General features: G+C 39.9%; 1 protein-coding gene across 3 annotated transcripts in view; it reads right to left on the reverse strand.

Moving 5' to 3' along the window:
* Nucleotides 1-379: 379 nt before the first annotated feature.
* DIP2B (disco interacting protein 2 homolog B) overlaps nucleotides 380-17,934 on the reverse strand; it is a 68,212-nt gene continuing 50,657 nt past the window's right edge. For all 3 annotated transcript variants that reach the window (XM_032204815.1, XM_032204814.1, XM_032204813.1), the window contains 21 exons: nucleotides 17,706-17,845; nucleotides 17,355-17,491; nucleotides 17,052-17,132; nucleotides 16,425-16,552; nucleotides 15,512-15,626; nucleotides 14,362-14,563; nucleotides 13,625-13,734; nucleotides 13,404-13,484; nucleotides 12,723-12,846; nucleotides 11,549-11,670; nucleotides 10,845-10,956; nucleotides 10,082-10,191; nucleotides 9,309-9,439; nucleotides 8,557-8,725; nucleotides 7,328-7,498; nucleotides 6,769-6,830; nucleotides 6,587-6,644; nucleotides 5,959-6,033; nucleotides 5,173-5,350; nucleotides 4,865-4,988; nucleotides 380-4,352 (listed from right to left, as the gene is read on the reverse strand). In XM_032204815.1, coding sequence (XP_032060706.1) covers nucleotides 4,100-4,352; nucleotides 4,865-4,988; nucleotides 5,173-5,350; nucleotides 5,959-6,033; nucleotides 6,587-6,644; nucleotides 6,769-6,830; nucleotides 7,328-7,498; nucleotides 8,557-8,725; nucleotides 9,309-9,439; nucleotides 10,082-10,191; nucleotides 10,845-10,956; nucleotides 11,549-11,670; nucleotides 12,723-12,846; nucleotides 13,404-13,484; nucleotides 13,625-13,734; nucleotides 14,362-14,563; nucleotides 15,512-15,626; nucleotides 16,425-16,552; nucleotides 17,052-17,132; nucleotides 17,355-17,491; nucleotides 17,706-17,845 — 2,683 coding nt within the window. In that variant the 3' untranslated portion in view covers nucleotides 380-4,099. The remainder of the gene's footprint in view (nucleotides 4,353-4,864; nucleotides 4,989-5,172; nucleotides 5,351-5,958; nucleotides 6,034-6,586; nucleotides 6,645-6,768; nucleotides 6,831-7,327; nucleotides 7,499-8,556; nucleotides 8,726-9,308; nucleotides 9,440-10,081; nucleotides 10,192-10,844; nucleotides 10,957-11,548; nucleotides 11,671-12,722; nucleotides 12,847-13,403; nucleotides 13,485-13,624; nucleotides 13,735-14,361; nucleotides 14,564-15,511; nucleotides 15,627-16,424; nucleotides 16,553-17,051; nucleotides 17,133-17,354; nucleotides 17,492-17,705; nucleotides 17,846-17,934) is intronic.

The raw sequence follows: 17,934 nt of genomic DNA on the forward strand, positions 1-17,934 counted from the left end.
ACATACCAAACCTGAATCTTAACCAGAAATTAAATAAGGAATATTTAATACTACAGTAAAATATTAAATATAGGTAGGCCATGCTCAAAATTGCATCTAGTTCCTCCTCAAAGAGTGATCTCGGTTATAACGCCAATTTCAAAAGCTGTAACAGCCTCCTACTGCAGATACAAAAAACTCCACATCCTGCCATGGAAGTGAAGTGCAGGGAGCTCAGCTCTTCATGGGCTCAGGTCTCATACATTTCTATATACATTTGATGAAATGTACTTGCAAAAATACTTACAGGTTCTCCCTTTCACCATGATAAATACTAACCAATGTTTTGCTTCTTACAAAATCCTTCAGGGAAGCAGCAGATAAAGAACTAAGCAAACAATCAGGCATCAATATTTATTAACACAAGACAAAGGAAACACAATCAATGCGTTAATGGAACACTGTCCAGCCAGATGTTAAATTTAAAAATGTATATCTAATCTAATTTTAAATAAATAAAAACTTTATACATAATTACATAATGCTGTAGTCTGAATTTGACAATGGTAAATAGGTTGACAGAAATTAAAGAAAATTGCATTTAGGGCTAAAATTTATCGTTTTTACAACCTTTTAAAGACAGTTAGTACGACACATCTTAATTACATTTATTTAAATCAGAAATGCAGTGCAAATGTTAACAAAACAGGACTTGAAATTACCTGTACCCACATACTTTGCTTAGGGAATATTCATAAACAGTAAGACATACAAAATATTTTAGTTCCAAGTGGTAAAAAAAAAAAATATCCTAGATTAAGTTTCATTGCAGCTGTTAGCTTGGAATCTGATGGACAACGACACGAAATAATTTGTCCTCTGCAACTAGATAAGCTGCCAAGTCAAATGGGCATGGAGAATCTGCTTCTTGGGACTCAACACTTGTTTCAGCAGTTATGGAGAAGAGCCCAAGTCTGAACCTGAACATGCAACATCAGAACCTTCAGTCGCCCTGCCAATTTTGTGAAGTTAATATTTCATTTTGTTCTCATATGGAATGACACCAAGCAAGCACTTTGAAGTGAAATGGTCACATCTCTTGACAGCCCTCCAAGACAACCAAATAATCATTTATCAGTTTGGAAGAACAAACTGACCCTGACCTCAAAGAGGCTAGCAATGAAAAATACTTAGCACTTAGTGCTGTACAGTTAGTTACCTCACAGGGATGTTGTAAGGATTAGATAATATCCTCATCTACAGATGAAGAAACTGAAGGAGTGAAATGACCTGTTGAAGGCCTTGTGGCAAGTCATTAGCAGAGCTGGAGTTAGAAATCAGGGTTTCCAGATTCACAGCTCCATAGTACTACTTCTCCAATACACTGCTTTTCACTGCGCCAAACATAGACAAAAGCATTCAATGAAATCAGAACTGGCCAGCTTCTATATGTCACTTACTGGCAATCAAACATAGAATGTTGTCTCATTCTAAGGACAGGACTGTAAATTTAGTTCTCTAACAGAGAAATGTAATATACCAAAGCAAAGATTAACAGCATGAGTAAACTTGCTAAGCATAAGAAACTAGCAGATACCTAGCCGTATAAAAAATGGGAGGAAATCAAGTGTGCCATTTAAAAATTCCATTTCAGAGTCAGTCTGCCACATACTGGAAGTCTGATCAAATGAATACATCCACTTTTTATTTCTGAAAAAACGGTAACTAAAAATAAAATACAATCTTAGAATTTAAAAAAAAATCATTTTTGATGGACAAATGTGGTAATTGTTGAAAGAATTTAGATAAAGCTTTAATTTCAGTAAGAAAAAGTCAAGGCCATCTTTTTTTTATTTTCCTGAAATGTGCAACAACAAAGTGAAGGCTGTACTGCAAGTCACTTTGCTGTGCAAGAAAAATTAAAAAGTGGTGCATAACAAAACAAGGAAATTCTCCCACTTTGGTGGCTGAAAATGAGTAACAACTTCAGTGCGTTCTGCACCCTAAATAAGTAGTTGCAGTACCAACTGTATTAATCACAGTTACACTTGTCACCTTCCTTACTTCGTGGCCAATTTGTTAAAACTAGATTTACAAAAAACTTCATGTGCAGGTAGTTTAGGACACACATAATAAGAAACTAGACACCAATAACAGAAAACCTGTCACATCTATGCTGCAGCACAATACCACGACAATTTCACCTGTGATGTTGTCTTAATCACAGTGGCAGATCAGGAAAAAGACGTCATTCAAAAATATGCACCTGTAAAGTGAAACCTTTGCAAAGAACTCAAATTGAGACTTGCCATAACAACTTGCAGTTTCTAAATCTATTTCCCCACCACATATTTTTCAAAAATATTCAGAACTTCCCATCTAAATTTTAACACTCCTGACCTCAGTCAGAGCTAACAGAATGCATCAGGAGTTTTTCAAGTACAAAACTGGGATTTGCTTACAGATACACTGTGTTCTGCTCTGACAACTGCCACAGGATCTTCAGAGTTCATACTACAAACCTTTTAAAAACTGCCTACAAATTTTGAATGAGGTAATGTGGAGCATTTTAATAACAAGTTTATTTACACTGTATACCATATTTGACTCAAAAAAAACCCTGCTGCGCTATCTGGTATCAGCTCTCATTGCTTCCAAAGTCATATTTTCTTAACATCCATATGAATTTATAAGATTATTAAGGATTACAAGAAAGAAAGGTAATTATGAGTCAAAACTTAAACACTGTCTCTCCATTAGCCCAGAGTGCAATCACTTACTAACAGCAAGAGCCTGTTCCCACTACTCTAGGGCTTCTGCTTCTTTACAGTTACTAATGTGAAAACCAAGTATTTTGGAGTTTGGAATATTCATTTTCACGAAGTTATTTAACAAGCATTTACCAGAATTACTCCGTTTCATTTTTGTGCCTCCTCCTGTAAAAGAAAAATTGCATTCAGCCCCAAACCCAGAAATCCGTAATTGTTTCTAGGGAATGTTTTGAAGAACTCTGGGTCTCCCATTTTACAGAAAAAGTCTATCTACAATGCTTCTTGCTATACCTAGAGGGAATTGAATGGAATAATGACTGAATTGCACAAACAGTGAATTTAACTGTGTGTTGACCTATAGGATTTTTTTTTTTTCCTTTAAACACGAGGTTTCAGAGGGTGGAGGCAGAGGCTGTAACTTTGCATCATTTCAGTTAAGCATTTTGGACTTAGCACTGCGATTTCTGCCAGATTGCATGTTACTGTTTAAATATTTCAGCCTCATTTATAGAGATGTGCCTTCAAATCATAGACTTCTACATGCTATGACACACTTCTGGCCAGCAATAAAAGACTACGTACTAAAATAAGAAAACTGGTGTAAGATTTATGTATCTCACATTATTTGTCTAACCAAATGTAATTATGCTAAGGACCACAAAAGTTACTTGTCCTTAAAAATGCCTACCTTCAGCTGTCATCATTATCCAAGTTAATTTTCTATCTAAGTGAATTATGTATAATAATATTTACATATTTAAAATATAGGCTTTTTTTTTTTTAATTCAAGAAATATCTATATGAATAAGTAACTCTTAGATTCCGTAAGTTATTGATTTGGTCATGGCACAATTTTAAATAAGTTGTGTGATCCCATGGAATGAATAGCTACAGTACAGATGCAAAGTACATTTTATATAGTAGGGAATTGCTGAACTCTGATGACCCTCCTCGTAATAGTTTATTATCTTAACTAAATAAACCCTCCCCTTAGAGAATCCTAAAACAGTATTAGATAAAAATACAAATATGTACAACGGATGAAAAAAGTAACACTACAGTAAAGGCCTTAGGAATTTTGCAGTTCACACGCTTGTCAACTTTGCATTTTCTAATAAAGCTAATATTTCAGTAAACTGTTACAAATGTTTTCCATTGTCTACCACATTTCCTTTTGTCCACTGGTAGTTAATGCGATCTTAATACCACAGGATGAGATGAAGGGAATATGGCAGCAATCTCAAACTTTATATCAAGTATTAGTAATTTTCACCAGCTTCATTTCTATAGCCACCCTTTGTCATTCGGTGGTCCTGCAAAGTTTCTGAGCATCACTTCCCCCATACATGTTACATGTTATAAGCTACATATATGGGGTCTAACTGATCCGCTAGAAAACTGTCACGGAGATGCATTCGTTGTTTCTCTCCTCTGGAATTGATCGGAATAACTCCAGGATCAACTACCACCACCACTCCCACAATTAGATAATGTTCTTCCAGGACCACATTTGTAACTAGAGGGACTAAATCCAGGGCTTCTTGTTCACAGCCACACAGCTCCACAACAACCACAAGCAAGTTGGTCCATGTGAACACAGCACTGTAGTTAAAAAGAAAAAAAAAAAAAGAACAAAACCAGAAAATCCAGTTATTTTCACAAAGATCCAAAGTTTTATATATTTTTTTTATCCCAAGACAAAGTTTATCACCTGGCTTTACGTTGTATTTCTAAACAACCTAACTCCAAGACCCAGTCCCAACGTATGAAAGATCAGCTCAAGCACATCTCAGTACTACCAGGTTTGACAAACGAACTAAATGCTGCCTTTCACTAGCTCACGTATGAATGGTTCTTTAAACCACAAAGCAGGAAATAGTAATTTCTATTTTGAATTAAGGCTTGTGAGAAGAGTCAGCCCAATATTATTCTGATCTATGGAAGGGAAAATAGATGGATATGAAGCTCACACAACTTGCTGATGGTAACACAAAGTAAGGGTCTGTCTTTGCTTTCTGGCCACCCCACTCCACCCATTAAATCCTGCATCTTTGGATAAAAATTGCTACATTCCATCTAGGTTAGGCTAAATTCATTTTTCATTGCTGTTTTACCATTCAGCAATGCTTCTGTGCGTTCGAGATACTGAAGTCTCAATATCAATTGGATGGTAACGCAATCCCCTCAGTTCCAGAGTTTCATCCAGTGCTCCAACAACATACAGTGCATCATGGCGCTCTGGGGAGGAGAAATGGGAAATGAAATGTATGCATACTATAAAAACAGAAAACGGCAGCCAATAAATGGATTTTGGTTACAACCAAGGGTCTCCTGTACCCCACCACATGGATCAGGACTCATTTGTTACACTCTGTGAAAGAAAACTCTCCATGTGAAAGACAAAGACTAATTTCTGCCGTACCTCCACTGGCAGCTGTAAGCTCTGTCCGACGAACAAAACCAAGGTATCCAGTCCGAGCCCAAAGGGTCTGAGCAGCATCACCAAAGCTCAGACGAGTGTTGAAATGATCAGCTTGAAGGGTTTCATTGTCATAGATGGTATAGTAGCCACTGGCTGTGTGTGGACTATTTACCCAAATCTGTATTAGAAGTGGAAAAACTGTCAGATCTACACACTACAACAACAGTGCATGTTTTGAGTATTTAAATAAAGCAGATAATAAAATGTAATGAGGAGGTTTTAGTTAGGTAGAAAGATATACAAGATTTTCCAGGTCCAAAAATATTTTGCATTTAGCTCAAACCCCCAAATATCCTATAGGATATCAAAAATGCATCTTGCAGATCCTCTCTCCTAATAACTGTAAACTGAGGTCTGAGTAATTTTTATAAATTCCTGGATTTTTATAACATGTGAGTCCAACAATTGATGGCAATCTGTCAACACAGATTAAATATACTGGTGTGTGATTCAGATAAGGAGAGCAAAATGTAACATCCATCTATTTGGAAGCCAGTCATGTAAGATTTAGAATTGAAGAAGCCTTCATTTCTGGCAGGTTTTCTTTTTCTTTAAACTTAACACTAAAATAACATCCCCTAAATCTGAATGCTCCAGCAATAATTCAACAAAAAAAGGCCTACAAGTACTGCTACTCACCAGCAACTTACGTAATTAAAAAGAGAGAATATAGATCAAGAAACAGACAACAGGAGAAGCTATCAGAAAAGTAAAATCGGTGTTTACCTCTCCAAGGTGAGAATCTCCTAGAGGTCCTTTTGTCTCAGGATTAACAATGACTACTTTGACTCCAGGTAAAATCTAAAGGTCACAAGAAGGAATATGCAATCAGTATTAGAATCACCTTCACACATAACCACAATACAAAGGCTGTTCATTTACCTCCACAAAGGCATGAGTTCACCCATGGAAACTACAAACATGTAAAAACACGCTAGGGCATGTACACTCCAGGTACAATACTCCAGTATGGAAGTATTTCACGTCTGCAAAGCCACACAGGAAAGGCATTATAGGCCTGCAGATTTTGCTAAACTTTGATTTTGAAGACTTCAGTGTTAAAAATTATTGCAAACATCTTCTGCTAATTCATTTAAAGGCAGTAAGAGCTACAGTAAATCCCAAATGGAACCTGATTTCAAGGATACTGTGGACAACACTTTTGATATGATTCATTTACTGTAAAATAGTAATATCCAAATAGTTTCATGCTCATTATAAACCAAAATAACCGTCTGGAAGAGCCACAAGACCACCTTTCCTAGCTACACATCAACATCATGAAGGGCATAAAAAGTGCTGCATGGTCACCAGGTGCTGTGTGCCATGCCACTAGGTAAAAACATGAAGTTACCTTCCCAGATTCTGAAAGCAGCAGGCTTTGAGGAGCTCCCCTTTCCACTAGACGTACTCTGAAATCAGAGAAAACATTGTCAGGAAAAGAAAAGAGCTGAAATCTACTGAGGGGCATGATAGCTTTAGTGACAACATTTTATATAGATGAGTTATTGGTAAGTTTACTTAAACTTACTGTACCTGTCATGTCTCAAGGATTTCAGATCTACATACACCGTGGTGGGATCAGGCCCAGAGGTTCCCTAAAGAGTAAATATTAAAAAAATATATATATTTTATGCAAGCTCTGCCTGAGCTCAAACATTCCAGGAACTTCATACTCACAGCAGAATTCATATCTGCTTTTCCCTACCTTTGCAGTTGCACTCAAGGAAACATGTCAGTAAATGCAGCCTATTTCTCTCTATACTAAGCGTAACAACAGTGTGAGATGCATCTTGAGGGGGAAAACAGCCCAAACACTTTCAGCTCTCAGCTCTGGGGCAACTAGAGTTACTGTTTACATGGAACTAAACAGTCCTCTAATGCCATGTTTCAGTAGTTTTGAATATTTCTGATGCAGCTGAAAACAAAAGCTGCTTAAACCTTGTGCTTGCTGTTCTTTACAAAGCAGACATGGGGCTATACTAAGACAGCACAGAAGCATGTGCAGATGAGGAAGTTTACCATTTCAGAATACAATGGAATCTGGAAATCTGATGCCAGGGACAAGATATGCACTAGAAGGCACTTGCATTACCTGTAAACAGATAGCAACATTGACTCTTGATCCAAAGGTGGTGCTTACAGCACGAGATGACAGGCCAATGTCTTTGAAGAGTTTTGAGAAGGAATGAGTGAGAGAAACTCGTGGTCGTTCTTCCGCAACTACCACACACGTCCGGACACAGGACAGATTAATTCCTCGTGACTGGAAAAGAGTGCAGACACAAATGAGTGCACAGGACTGTATGTGTTAATTACCTCTGCCATACTGCTCCAGGACCTAAAAAGTGGTATTTGCTTTTTATCCTTTAGATCCCAAAGAAATCACTCTAGAAATGCAAGAAAAACTCTGCTCTTGTGTTCATTTCCTCTCTTCAGCTCCTATGTGTAGTTATAAAATGTGTCTGACTAGAGCCCAGAAATACCGCTACAACAAAATCATCAACACTGCTCCTTCTTCTGAGAGATAGTGTAGCATCATGTGCTTCTGCAGTGCCTTTCAGATAAGATTACATCTGTTATTCCTTATTTATATACATGGAAACCAAACCAAGTGAGGCTGCAAAGTCATTTACTGAAGCTGCACCAACTCTTCAACAAAACTTAGACCAGAATCCCTTATTCCTTCTAGACATGATCACGAGGGCACTGAACTGCACTAGCCAGCTGTTCAAACCTGTGCATTATTCTGTGTGCCTGGTGACACTCGACAAGGTAAGCACCTTCAGGACTCTATGCAACCAACAGGACAAGACCAATCCTTAACCTTGTAAATGGAATACACAAATTATTTCAGTAAACCCATGCAAAAAGCCACCTCAAGCCTTTTACATAGCTTTTTTTTTTTTTTTTTTTCCCTCCTTCCTCTCATCTCTCAAGAGAAAACACCTTTATTTAGCCAAGCATTTAACGTGTGTGCTTTACATCATGTGCTGGTCTGAGCCTTCACTGCAGACTGTTATATAACCAATTCCTCTGCATAGCATTTTGCTGCTGGCATCCTCTCCTTAGGGTTTGCCCAGCAGTCTCTGACACTCGCTGGCAATGTGCTACCTACACTGCAACACATACACCTTACTCTATTTCAATCTTTTTAATTTCCTGAGGCTCCAAACATTTCTTTTGCTGCTTTTGCTTTTGAGCAAGCTGTAGACTGGGGACTTGTGCATCATGGTACTGTTGTGCTTAACAATGATATCGCTTTGCTTTACAACAACAGTTTAATTACTTTATGTAACATAACATTCAGGAAGCACTTCTTACCTTTAACATTTCAACTTGGTTTCCAAGTCCCTTTGTGCACAGTTCCATGACTGAATAGGAACAGAAAGTGTCCCTTATTTTATACTGGCTGACAGTAGATAACCAGAGAAAAAGATTGGATTCCAGCTCCATAGGAGGAATTAAAATTGACTGGTGTCCAGAATACACACTGTGAAGAACATCAAAGAAGAGAATATTGTTCTGCAGCAAGTAGTTATCTTTAAATTAATATTTACTGTATTTTCATCTCACATTCCTGCTAGGTCCCACAGCCCGCTTTTGGTCCCTGATCAGAGGCAAATTGATAATAGCTACAATGCCCACATTCGGTAGCAACACTGAATTATAAATACAACTTAGTTTACAAGAATAACGATTTATACACACACAAGCGTGCACACACACTGTCAGAGTGAAGGAAGAGAACTGGCTCAACCACACAGTTTACAGAAAGAAAATTCCCTTACTGCAACATATAATCAAGGAAGAAAGGCAAGAGAAACATTCTGGAGCCAGTAATATTCAGCAGCACAAATATGCATAATCAAGATAGGATAACAACTTGCTAATCTGCAGGAAAAGGGAACATATCATTGTCAGCTCACAGAGAAATTCTCCTCTTACTGTAAATTAGTCATTCTGGTAATGTCAACATATCTGTCTGTAATTACACCAGCTACAGACAGGGACTGTCATTTCCTACTTAAAACCAGCCGAGTTAATCTTCACCCTTTTCCACTCAAAGGTCATACCTGCAAAGGCACCAGAGCACAAAACCTAGTCCACAATAGGGGTCGAGACAAATTGCAATCTGCCGCGAGGAGTAGAGCTCGCACTGAAGCTTGATTGCCCTGCAAAGGCCACTCACTGCTGCGTGGGACATCTGCAACAGCAAAGACAGAGAAACTGTGCTGAAATTCCAGAACATCAAAAGAGGACTTCATCAAGACAGATAATGAGAGGTTTGCCTCGACAGCACTTCTCAATAACTGTATTTCTTCTTACCTTCCATTGCAGATGAAGAGCACTGCAAAACCCTCTGAGCCACAGTAAACCAGAAACAACAATACCAATAGCTACTGCTTAAAAGCTTTAGGTATCTCAGACCCCAGCTGATCATTAATGCCAGTCTAAGGCTTTCTTTTTGTTTTAGTTTCATCATATCTTCTCAATCAACTGCATTCTTATCCTGCTTTTGGTGTAGCAGCGGAAAGCCAAAGTTCATGGCTCTGCTACTCACATCCCTCACTGCTCTCCTAACAGGCTACTCTCCAGCGGGAGGCAGTAGCAGAATTCCTGATACTCCCTGTAGAGACCTGTCTTTCAGCACAGCAGAACTAATTCTTCAGCCTGCAGTCATACTGCATTCTGTGCAGCAAAACCATAGCTTTATTGGAAGAAAAGTGAGGTCTTTATTTAATCTACAAAAGCCAGTTTTGGTGGAGGTATGCAGGAGAGGTGGTTCAGATTATCAGGCAGAGGAAAGACTCCAAAAAAACCATCTTCTAAAACCATTTTACTGTACCTTTACTCCTGTAAGCATGCCTGTTGTGGAAACACTAAAATCTAGATATGCTAACATTTCAGACGTAGGTGGTTTATAGATCTGAGACAGCCGCTTCCTGGGCAAGTCATCTGTGCAAGAAAGGAACAAACAGATTTGATTTTTTTAAATACTCAACTGATATTTGAAAGGAGAACTTTCAAATAGGCTGAGGTGGACCACAAAGCTTTCAATTAATTCTCTTTCCAAAACAGACAGACTAGTACATGAGAAGACTTTTGCCAAAGTTCTCATGTAGCAAGTTATTCATTCTCAGAAAAAGGGAGAAGAGACCAACCAACTCTTCTATGTGTTTAAAACATTAAATACATGCTTTTACTTTTATTTTCTTAACCTCTAAGGCCAAAGGATGGAACATGACTACATAATAAGAGACACAATTAATGCAAAAACATAGCCTGCTTATTATGTTATCTGAGTTGCTCACTCTCTAGTGCTAGACAAGGAGACAAGGTAAGTTGACCATGACATGAGAAGCTGTCATAAGGGAATTACTGTTGTCTGCAACGTGATTTTTCAATAAAATTATGTTCCATTTATATCTCAAAAAATGCAGAAGAGAGATGAGCAAACAAGGTCAGATATCTTATATCTTGGACGGTTTGTAAGTATTCAAACAAAATTGTAGGAGCCATCTGGTTAACATCTACAGTGAGGGGCAGTGTTTCCCTTTGGTAATCCCTACACAGAACTTGAAAAAGTCTTCTAAGTCCATGGACCACACCTGTGTCGATGATGGTTGGCCAGGTTTTCACATCTACAGCAGCAGCTGCCTCTCTGGATTTCAGTAGTCTCATTAAGGTCTGGGTTGTGAGAATACAGGCAGCTTTACTGACCTAAAAAGAAAAACATTTGCTTAAAAAAAAAAAAAAAAAAAAAAAAAAGGACAAAAAGCACATCCCGCAGACACTGTCATTGCAAGACTTGATATTCAGAGAATATTTTTTACCATCTGTAGCCAGTTTTCCCAAGCAGACTTGCATTAATTTTCAACACTTCCTTCACTAAAACCCCAAATGCAGATTAAAATGCAAATAAGCATGGCAGGACCTTTAGTCCAAATCTAGCTTCCTCCCCATGGCTATAATGCAGAGACATCCTTTTCTGGTTACCAAACTTGTAAAGTAACTAATAGCAGGATTTGCACCAGTAAGGAACATCGATATGAAATTTGAGGTAACATCACATGTTCGTTTCCCTCAGAAACCAACTGTTTCAAGGCAATTTGTGTTGCCACATAAAAAGGAGAGGCGGTTCTCGCTTGCATCTTATGAATTAAATCACTGTCCTTCAGGTATAAGACGTGCTTCAATCACTGCTGTCATTTAAACAGCCTGGGAGTTTGGACAGCTATGTTACCCGTTCAAATCTGAGAGGCTGAAAGAAGAGTGCTCGAGCCCCGCTCTCAGCGATGGCCCCGTTACTCACTTCCACGATCATTCGCACAGTGGGCAGAGTAGCAGTGAGGCTCTGAGCATGAGGTGGTCTCACGGTCACGGGGATGCAGCCAGCATACAAACAGCCATAGAACGCGGTGATGAGCTCAATGCCTGCAAGGACACGATAGGCTGTAGCATGCAGCGCTGGTGGATGGATACCCTGGTGACACCAGCCTTTCCTGGTGATGCCAGCCTTTCCCCGAGTACTTGTTCTCTGAGCATCAGTTAAAATTTTCATTAGAAAAAGGAACACAGGCTAGTCACTCCCACGGCACAGATGTGTGACATAAGCAGTCCAAACACTGAGGCCAGCGTGACAAGGAAGCTAAGAAGCTTGGGATAAGGGGCTGGGAAAGCAGAAGAGACTGCAAAAAATATTAATCTTTCAATAAAAGAACATCCCAGCTGTTAAATGACTCCAAAGTCACGACAAAACACAGTTCTCTGGCAGTGAAAGTACAAACACCAAAGAGCACCTCTTGGTAGCAGTGAGCATCTTACACACGCTGAGTGATAAAGCCGTGTGCTGCTGGCCACAGCAGACTGCCCTGCCCCCTGCCCCCAGCCTCCTGCTGTAGAAGAGGCACCTAACAGTCTTGGAGGAAGCGCCCGTTTTCCACATGGCTGAAGGTGATGGCACCACTCTGTACCAGAAGCAAACTACATGCTTTCCCTGAAGGAAGAGCTGCCGACTGGCGTGACTTCAGGCAAACGAGACCTGAACAGTCCAGGAGCTGAGGAGCCTCTGGTAGGGAGACTAATTAATCAATTTCTCCAGCACATGCAGCGTGGTCACACGTTTCTAATAACCTTGAAGTGAGCAGATCATACCAGAGGTTCTTTGATAACCACAGAAGTTTTTAAACCTTTTGTTCTTAGAACAAAAGGAGACAGCAAGAGCTCACAGCATCTCTCCAGGAGTGAGAAGGTACAAATCAGCTCTTCCAAAACTCTAGAGAATCGAAGTTTGAGTCCTGATACTGCAACTGAAAGACATTAGGACAGCTCTCTGTGGAGTCAAAACTAGATCAGCAAGTTATGTAGTCCCTAAGGTACTGCTGCTTCAACGATCTCTCCTATATTTCCAGATCTCAGTGAGATTTCAAAGAAACACCACGTAGCATTTCCACAGTGGGATGCAGCTCTTATTAAAACTTGCTTACCAGGAGGATAAAGAAGCACCACATTGTCTCCTGCATTGAGATGTCCTTTGTCACAGAGAACTGATGCAATTCTCTCAGCCTTTTTGTGCAACTGAAGGCAGGTGGCTGTGCACACAGTGGTTCCCTTGAAAGGAGACAAAAATGTTCTAAACAAGGGCTGGCACAACATGGCAGTAAACCAGTTGCTGGAACCAAAGACAGAAAACAAACAAAACCAAAAGAACAACCCGACAACCTTGCTTACTACCCTCAGTCTATAGCTACTAGTTACTGATACCTATGCACTGCTGCCATTCATTGAGCTCTTTATCCACTACGATATCAAAAAGATAGAAACAGAGTTAGATCTGCTCTAGAAAATTCTACCTTCCAGGGAGTCAGTTCAGGTCTTCTTGCACCAGAACCTTGCCAGAATTTACTCAACAGGGATACACCATTAAATCATACAGGAACCAGTGAGACCTACAAACACGTTCAGTTTTAAAATGAAGCATTGAACCATTATGGTCATTAAGATGACAATGGCCTACAGGTTCAAAGGTGCCAATTTTAAGTTACAAATCCTAGGGCAATATCTGACACAGAGGCTAAGTAGAGGACACTACAGTGAGCAAAGATCTTAAACAGTCTCAAATTTGGGCTGAACAGCATGCTGTGGACCTTCAAGAAAACTGACTGTACCTTGGCATTTAATAGAAGGAAGAGCGGGTGGTCAGGAGTTGCTTGAGCTCTCCACTGTAATACCTCTGTCAGGAACTGGTGCTGAAACAAAGAGGTGGTAATTAAACACTAGTGCTTCTATTTCACAGGCAATACTTAAGTCTGCTTCACATTGCTGCTCTGCAGTCAGCTTTAGGGCAAACTCTTTTCCCATCCTTTAGTTGCAACAAATACCGATTTACCTTTTTAACTAAATCATTGTCTTCTAATTGACCAAGATCTCTCCCAGAGGCTTGAGCAATACGCTTCCCAGCGACCAGGTTCCCCACCATCACAGAGGCAGGGCCAACACCTGTTGATAAAGAACAGCCACGGAAGAATCAGAACACAGGAACACACCCACATGCTATCAATGGTGCCTTTCCAAATTATCTGCAGCAGGGTAATGTTTAAAACAAGCAAAAGCTGACAGGATGGGAGGCCTCACAGTGACTCATGTATGACCAAAAGGTAAGTCACTCTGTTACGAGGCAGACTGAGTTTCTTCTACCCCAAAAAAGGAATTAACACAAAGGAAAAAGTGCTGCTTTGTAGAGGAGGCTCTAGGTCTGGGATGCACTGCCAGAATCAGGACTTCTAATGCAAATGATAAGGAGCTGGCCTAGAACTGCGAACAGTTGAAGAGCAAAAGGTGCAAAGATTCTCTGTAGAATCTTTGGTGTTCAAAGATTCTCACTGCTCCTTGGCACAGATGAGAAGAGAGGTAATGAAATCTCACTTATGCAGTTCAGAAGGCATTGCTATTCTCCTCCTCATCAGCAGAGACAACCCCAATGTTCCCAGAGGCAGGAATCAAAATTCCTGATCAACACTAAGAGAAGCATCAAGCCTGCCCTAGCCATAAGTCATAAGACAAAAAAACAGCTTCCTAGGTCTGAGGTGGTAAGCTTCAGTTTACTTATGTTAAACAAAACGTTACCTGGTTGTTTCTGCCTGGGTTTTGGCAAATTTGTCACACACGTGTGCGGGCACATGAGGATGTTGCACGGATGCAGAGAGCCCTCCAGAAAGTGCTGTTTAGTTTGTGAGATATGGATCCCTCCCAGTGGAGTTTTTGGCAATGTATTAGCTGGCACAAGAGCAAGGCAATATACACCCACTTGGTGAATGCTGTCAATTGCCTAGAGAAAGGAAAGATGGTCGTCGCTTGAATTGTTGGTATTACTGGAAACGGTCTAGCGTTACTGGCTTCACTGACATACCACAAGACAAATCCCTACATTGTAAAGTACTGAAGGAGTGAGACAGTCACTGTCATTCCATCTGCCCTGTGTAACATTAGCAAGCCCTATGGTAAGAGTTAAGTGCTTGTTAGCATCTCTTCCTTTATAATCCATTCCGTATACATGAAATCCATTTTTAAATCTTTCATGACTAAACTCTCAAAATATACACAGTTGCTTGATGAATCATATGATTTTCATCTTAGGATTTCATCCATCTGTCTCCTCTGTGCCATCACTGTTCCTTTTTGTCCGCCTCGCCTCAGCATTCAGGCAACTAATACATTATTCACATCACCAGGTACTTCCCTGACTTCTCTCCCCAGTTTGCATACTTCACAGCATGCGTGCATGCAGCTCTCAAATTAAGCATTTGCAACTCATTCTACTTTCTTAGGACTATGCTTGTTCAGCTGTTTTAACCATTCTCTGTTCACTGTCTCCCTGCTGAAAACACATCTCAAAGAAAAGGGCAACTTTAAAGCCTAACTTTGAACACCAGCACAATGTAATCCTAAAAGCAGAATTGCTATGTTTGAGCACTGGATCTCATTTGCAGCGTCGAGAGGCAATTGTGTTTCTCTACACAGTCACCTTGCTAGCATAATGCCAATCACTTTGTCAGAGCTTACGCTATTCTGTGTTGCAGACGCTTTCCCAGGACCTTCAGGACATAACAGAACAGCTTGTACACAGCAGATGTACCCAGCTTGCAACCTTGTAAAAATACCTTGTGCCAAGAGGGATCATGAGCCTATGCTCTTTCCATCTGTAGCACGCTGGTGGCCTCTGATCTGCCCACACACTGCACAAACTCACCTCATCCACCTGTATAACTGGGCTTACCTGCAGCACTCGACTCATCCACTGAAAACTGTCCTCTTCAGATGCATCTGGCCTCTGCTCTGCAACCACCACAATCCTCTCATCATAGAAGACGGATACTGAGAATACAGCAATCCTAGGGACAATGGGAGAGAAGTATTGACAGGAATGTCAAATTTGCTCCTTGGTGTAGGCAACCAGAGAAACAGATTAAAGACAAAGCTCGTAAAAAACAAACGACCAACAACAAAACAACACCACAACCATGGGGCAAATACACAGAAAAAAACATTAGACAGTTAAACTGAGTCATAAAGGAAATACTTTGTGGAATAAAGGATTAATTCCACTTTCTGATTAAATTCCTACATAGCAAAGGCCCCTGAACTCTCATCCTGCTCTCACAGTCCTGTTCCAACCCTGTGGTAAATCACCAATGCAAAAAAAACTTTAACATTTTCTATGTGATAGAGGCTTAAAACCTTCTGTCAAGTCTTAGAGATATGAGCTCTAAATCTTCTCGATGATCTAGAAAGTTATATCCACAACTGGTAAATAAAATTAAGGACCTTTGAAAATTAATGACATTCATCCTTACTGCAGAGCATCAGCCAGTAGCCAGCTACTACAGAGACTTAAAACTAAATTCTACAGAGACTGAGAAATAAACTTTGCAGTGTCTCTGTGGCTGACTTATTTTGTTGCTCAATTCCTTCCCCTAAATTACACAGGCTTGAAGAAAAGCCAGACAGAATAATTGACCTGTGTTAGGCAGGATCAGGCCAACTTTTGTCTAAACCAAAAACATATGAATTCAACTGACTTAACCAAACAAACCAGTTACTGAAGAGAAACTGGAGATCACAGTAAAAATCACATTTCATTATATTACATGCATAAGTTTATGGGAAGAGGCAAGGTTTATTTTGCTAACCTTCCTCTGTAAACTGTTTTTATCGACTCTACAGCCAATCCAGTTGCGACGATGTCATCAGCGTTGTGTCTGCGCCCGCTGACTGTCAGCAATCCATCCATTTTTCCAACCACAAACACCAAGCTGCCCTGCAAGATAAAAGGGTATCAGTCAGTAACGTATATAAAGCAGGTATTCAAATGTCTTTGATAATTTGCATATTTTATAACTACTACTTGGATCTAGCTATTGAAATTATAGGCAACAGAATTTATATAAAATATTTTCTCTTTCAATTATACCACTTATAGCTAAACCAGGAGAAGCATCCAAGCAACTCACTGAGACAAGACACTCCAGCACGTGAAGCAGAGCCACCATACAAAAGATCCTTACATTTGGTTTTAAAAGAAAAGAACTAGTGACCTAAAAACGTAAGAAGCAATACAATAAGGCACTGTAATGACAACGTGCCCAGAAAGGAAGGGTTCTCACTGGTTCAAACACATTCTCTCTCAACTGCCTTGTCATCCACAGCTAGCAACTATGTACACATACTTTTGTACCCAAATTATTTTATTTTAACAGTTCTAGACTGTTAGCACAAATAAAACACAGCAGGGCAAGCTCAAAAGCTGTGTTACGTACAGGTCCAACAAAGCCCAGCAAGCCGGAACGGACAAATGGCACATCACCCACTGGAGAGCCAGCTGAGTTCACAGGGATAACCTGCAACAGAAGGGAGGACATTGGAGGCAAAGTGGATTTGCCTGAGGGTAGAAAGACATTCCCCTCAATGATTCTGCACTGAAAACATCTAACTGTAGCACGGTTTTCAGGGTCTCTCTTTAAAAAACAACATTAACGGTTCAGTTACAAAAACAAGAGATCATACAAGACCCAGTTCTACACAGAAAAAGAGGAAAGAAATATGCATTTGACTATACATACCTCAAATGTATTCTTCGTCAGCCCTGCCAGCCCATAATACATCATTCCTCCTGCTCTGGAGCTAACACAGATTTCACCAATCTCATCTGTTTTACACAGCTGAGGGGGTCCATCGGGTTTCACTATACACATCATTCCTAGGATAAATTATAAATTGTTTAGAAAAAAAGGCCCCAAGGCTTATGTAGGAATTAACATATTTAACCACAACAAACACAACATGTTTTGGGGACTCCTGCAGCACTGAGGCTGAATATGAGAGAGAATACCAACTGCATCTTTTTCTAAAATCTTCCAGTGCTCTAGAGCATTAGCAAAAAGATCTTACAGGGGACTTCTGCATATTCTTACCTCCTGGCATCACGTGGCCAACATCCTGAACAGTGAGAGCAGAGTTTTTATCTTCAGTGTTGACACGAATCACACCAAAGCTCAGCCCATTCATGGACAGTATGGCTCTTCCAGGCAAAGGTGCTCCAGGGACCCCAGGCCTTTGAAGGACATGCAAATCAAAATGCCAAATCAGACATACAAGCTATTATCAGACTCTGATGAAGATATCCAAGTACAGAAGAATGCC

Source organism: Aythya fuligula, chromosome 29, assembly GCF_009819795.1.
Source record: "Aythya fuligula isolate bAytFul2 chromosome 29, bAytFul2.pri, whole genome shotgun sequence".
In the NCBI taxonomy this organism is placed as follows: domain Eukaryota; kingdom Metazoa; phylum Chordata; class Aves; order Anseriformes; family Anatidae; genus Aythya; species Aythya fuligula.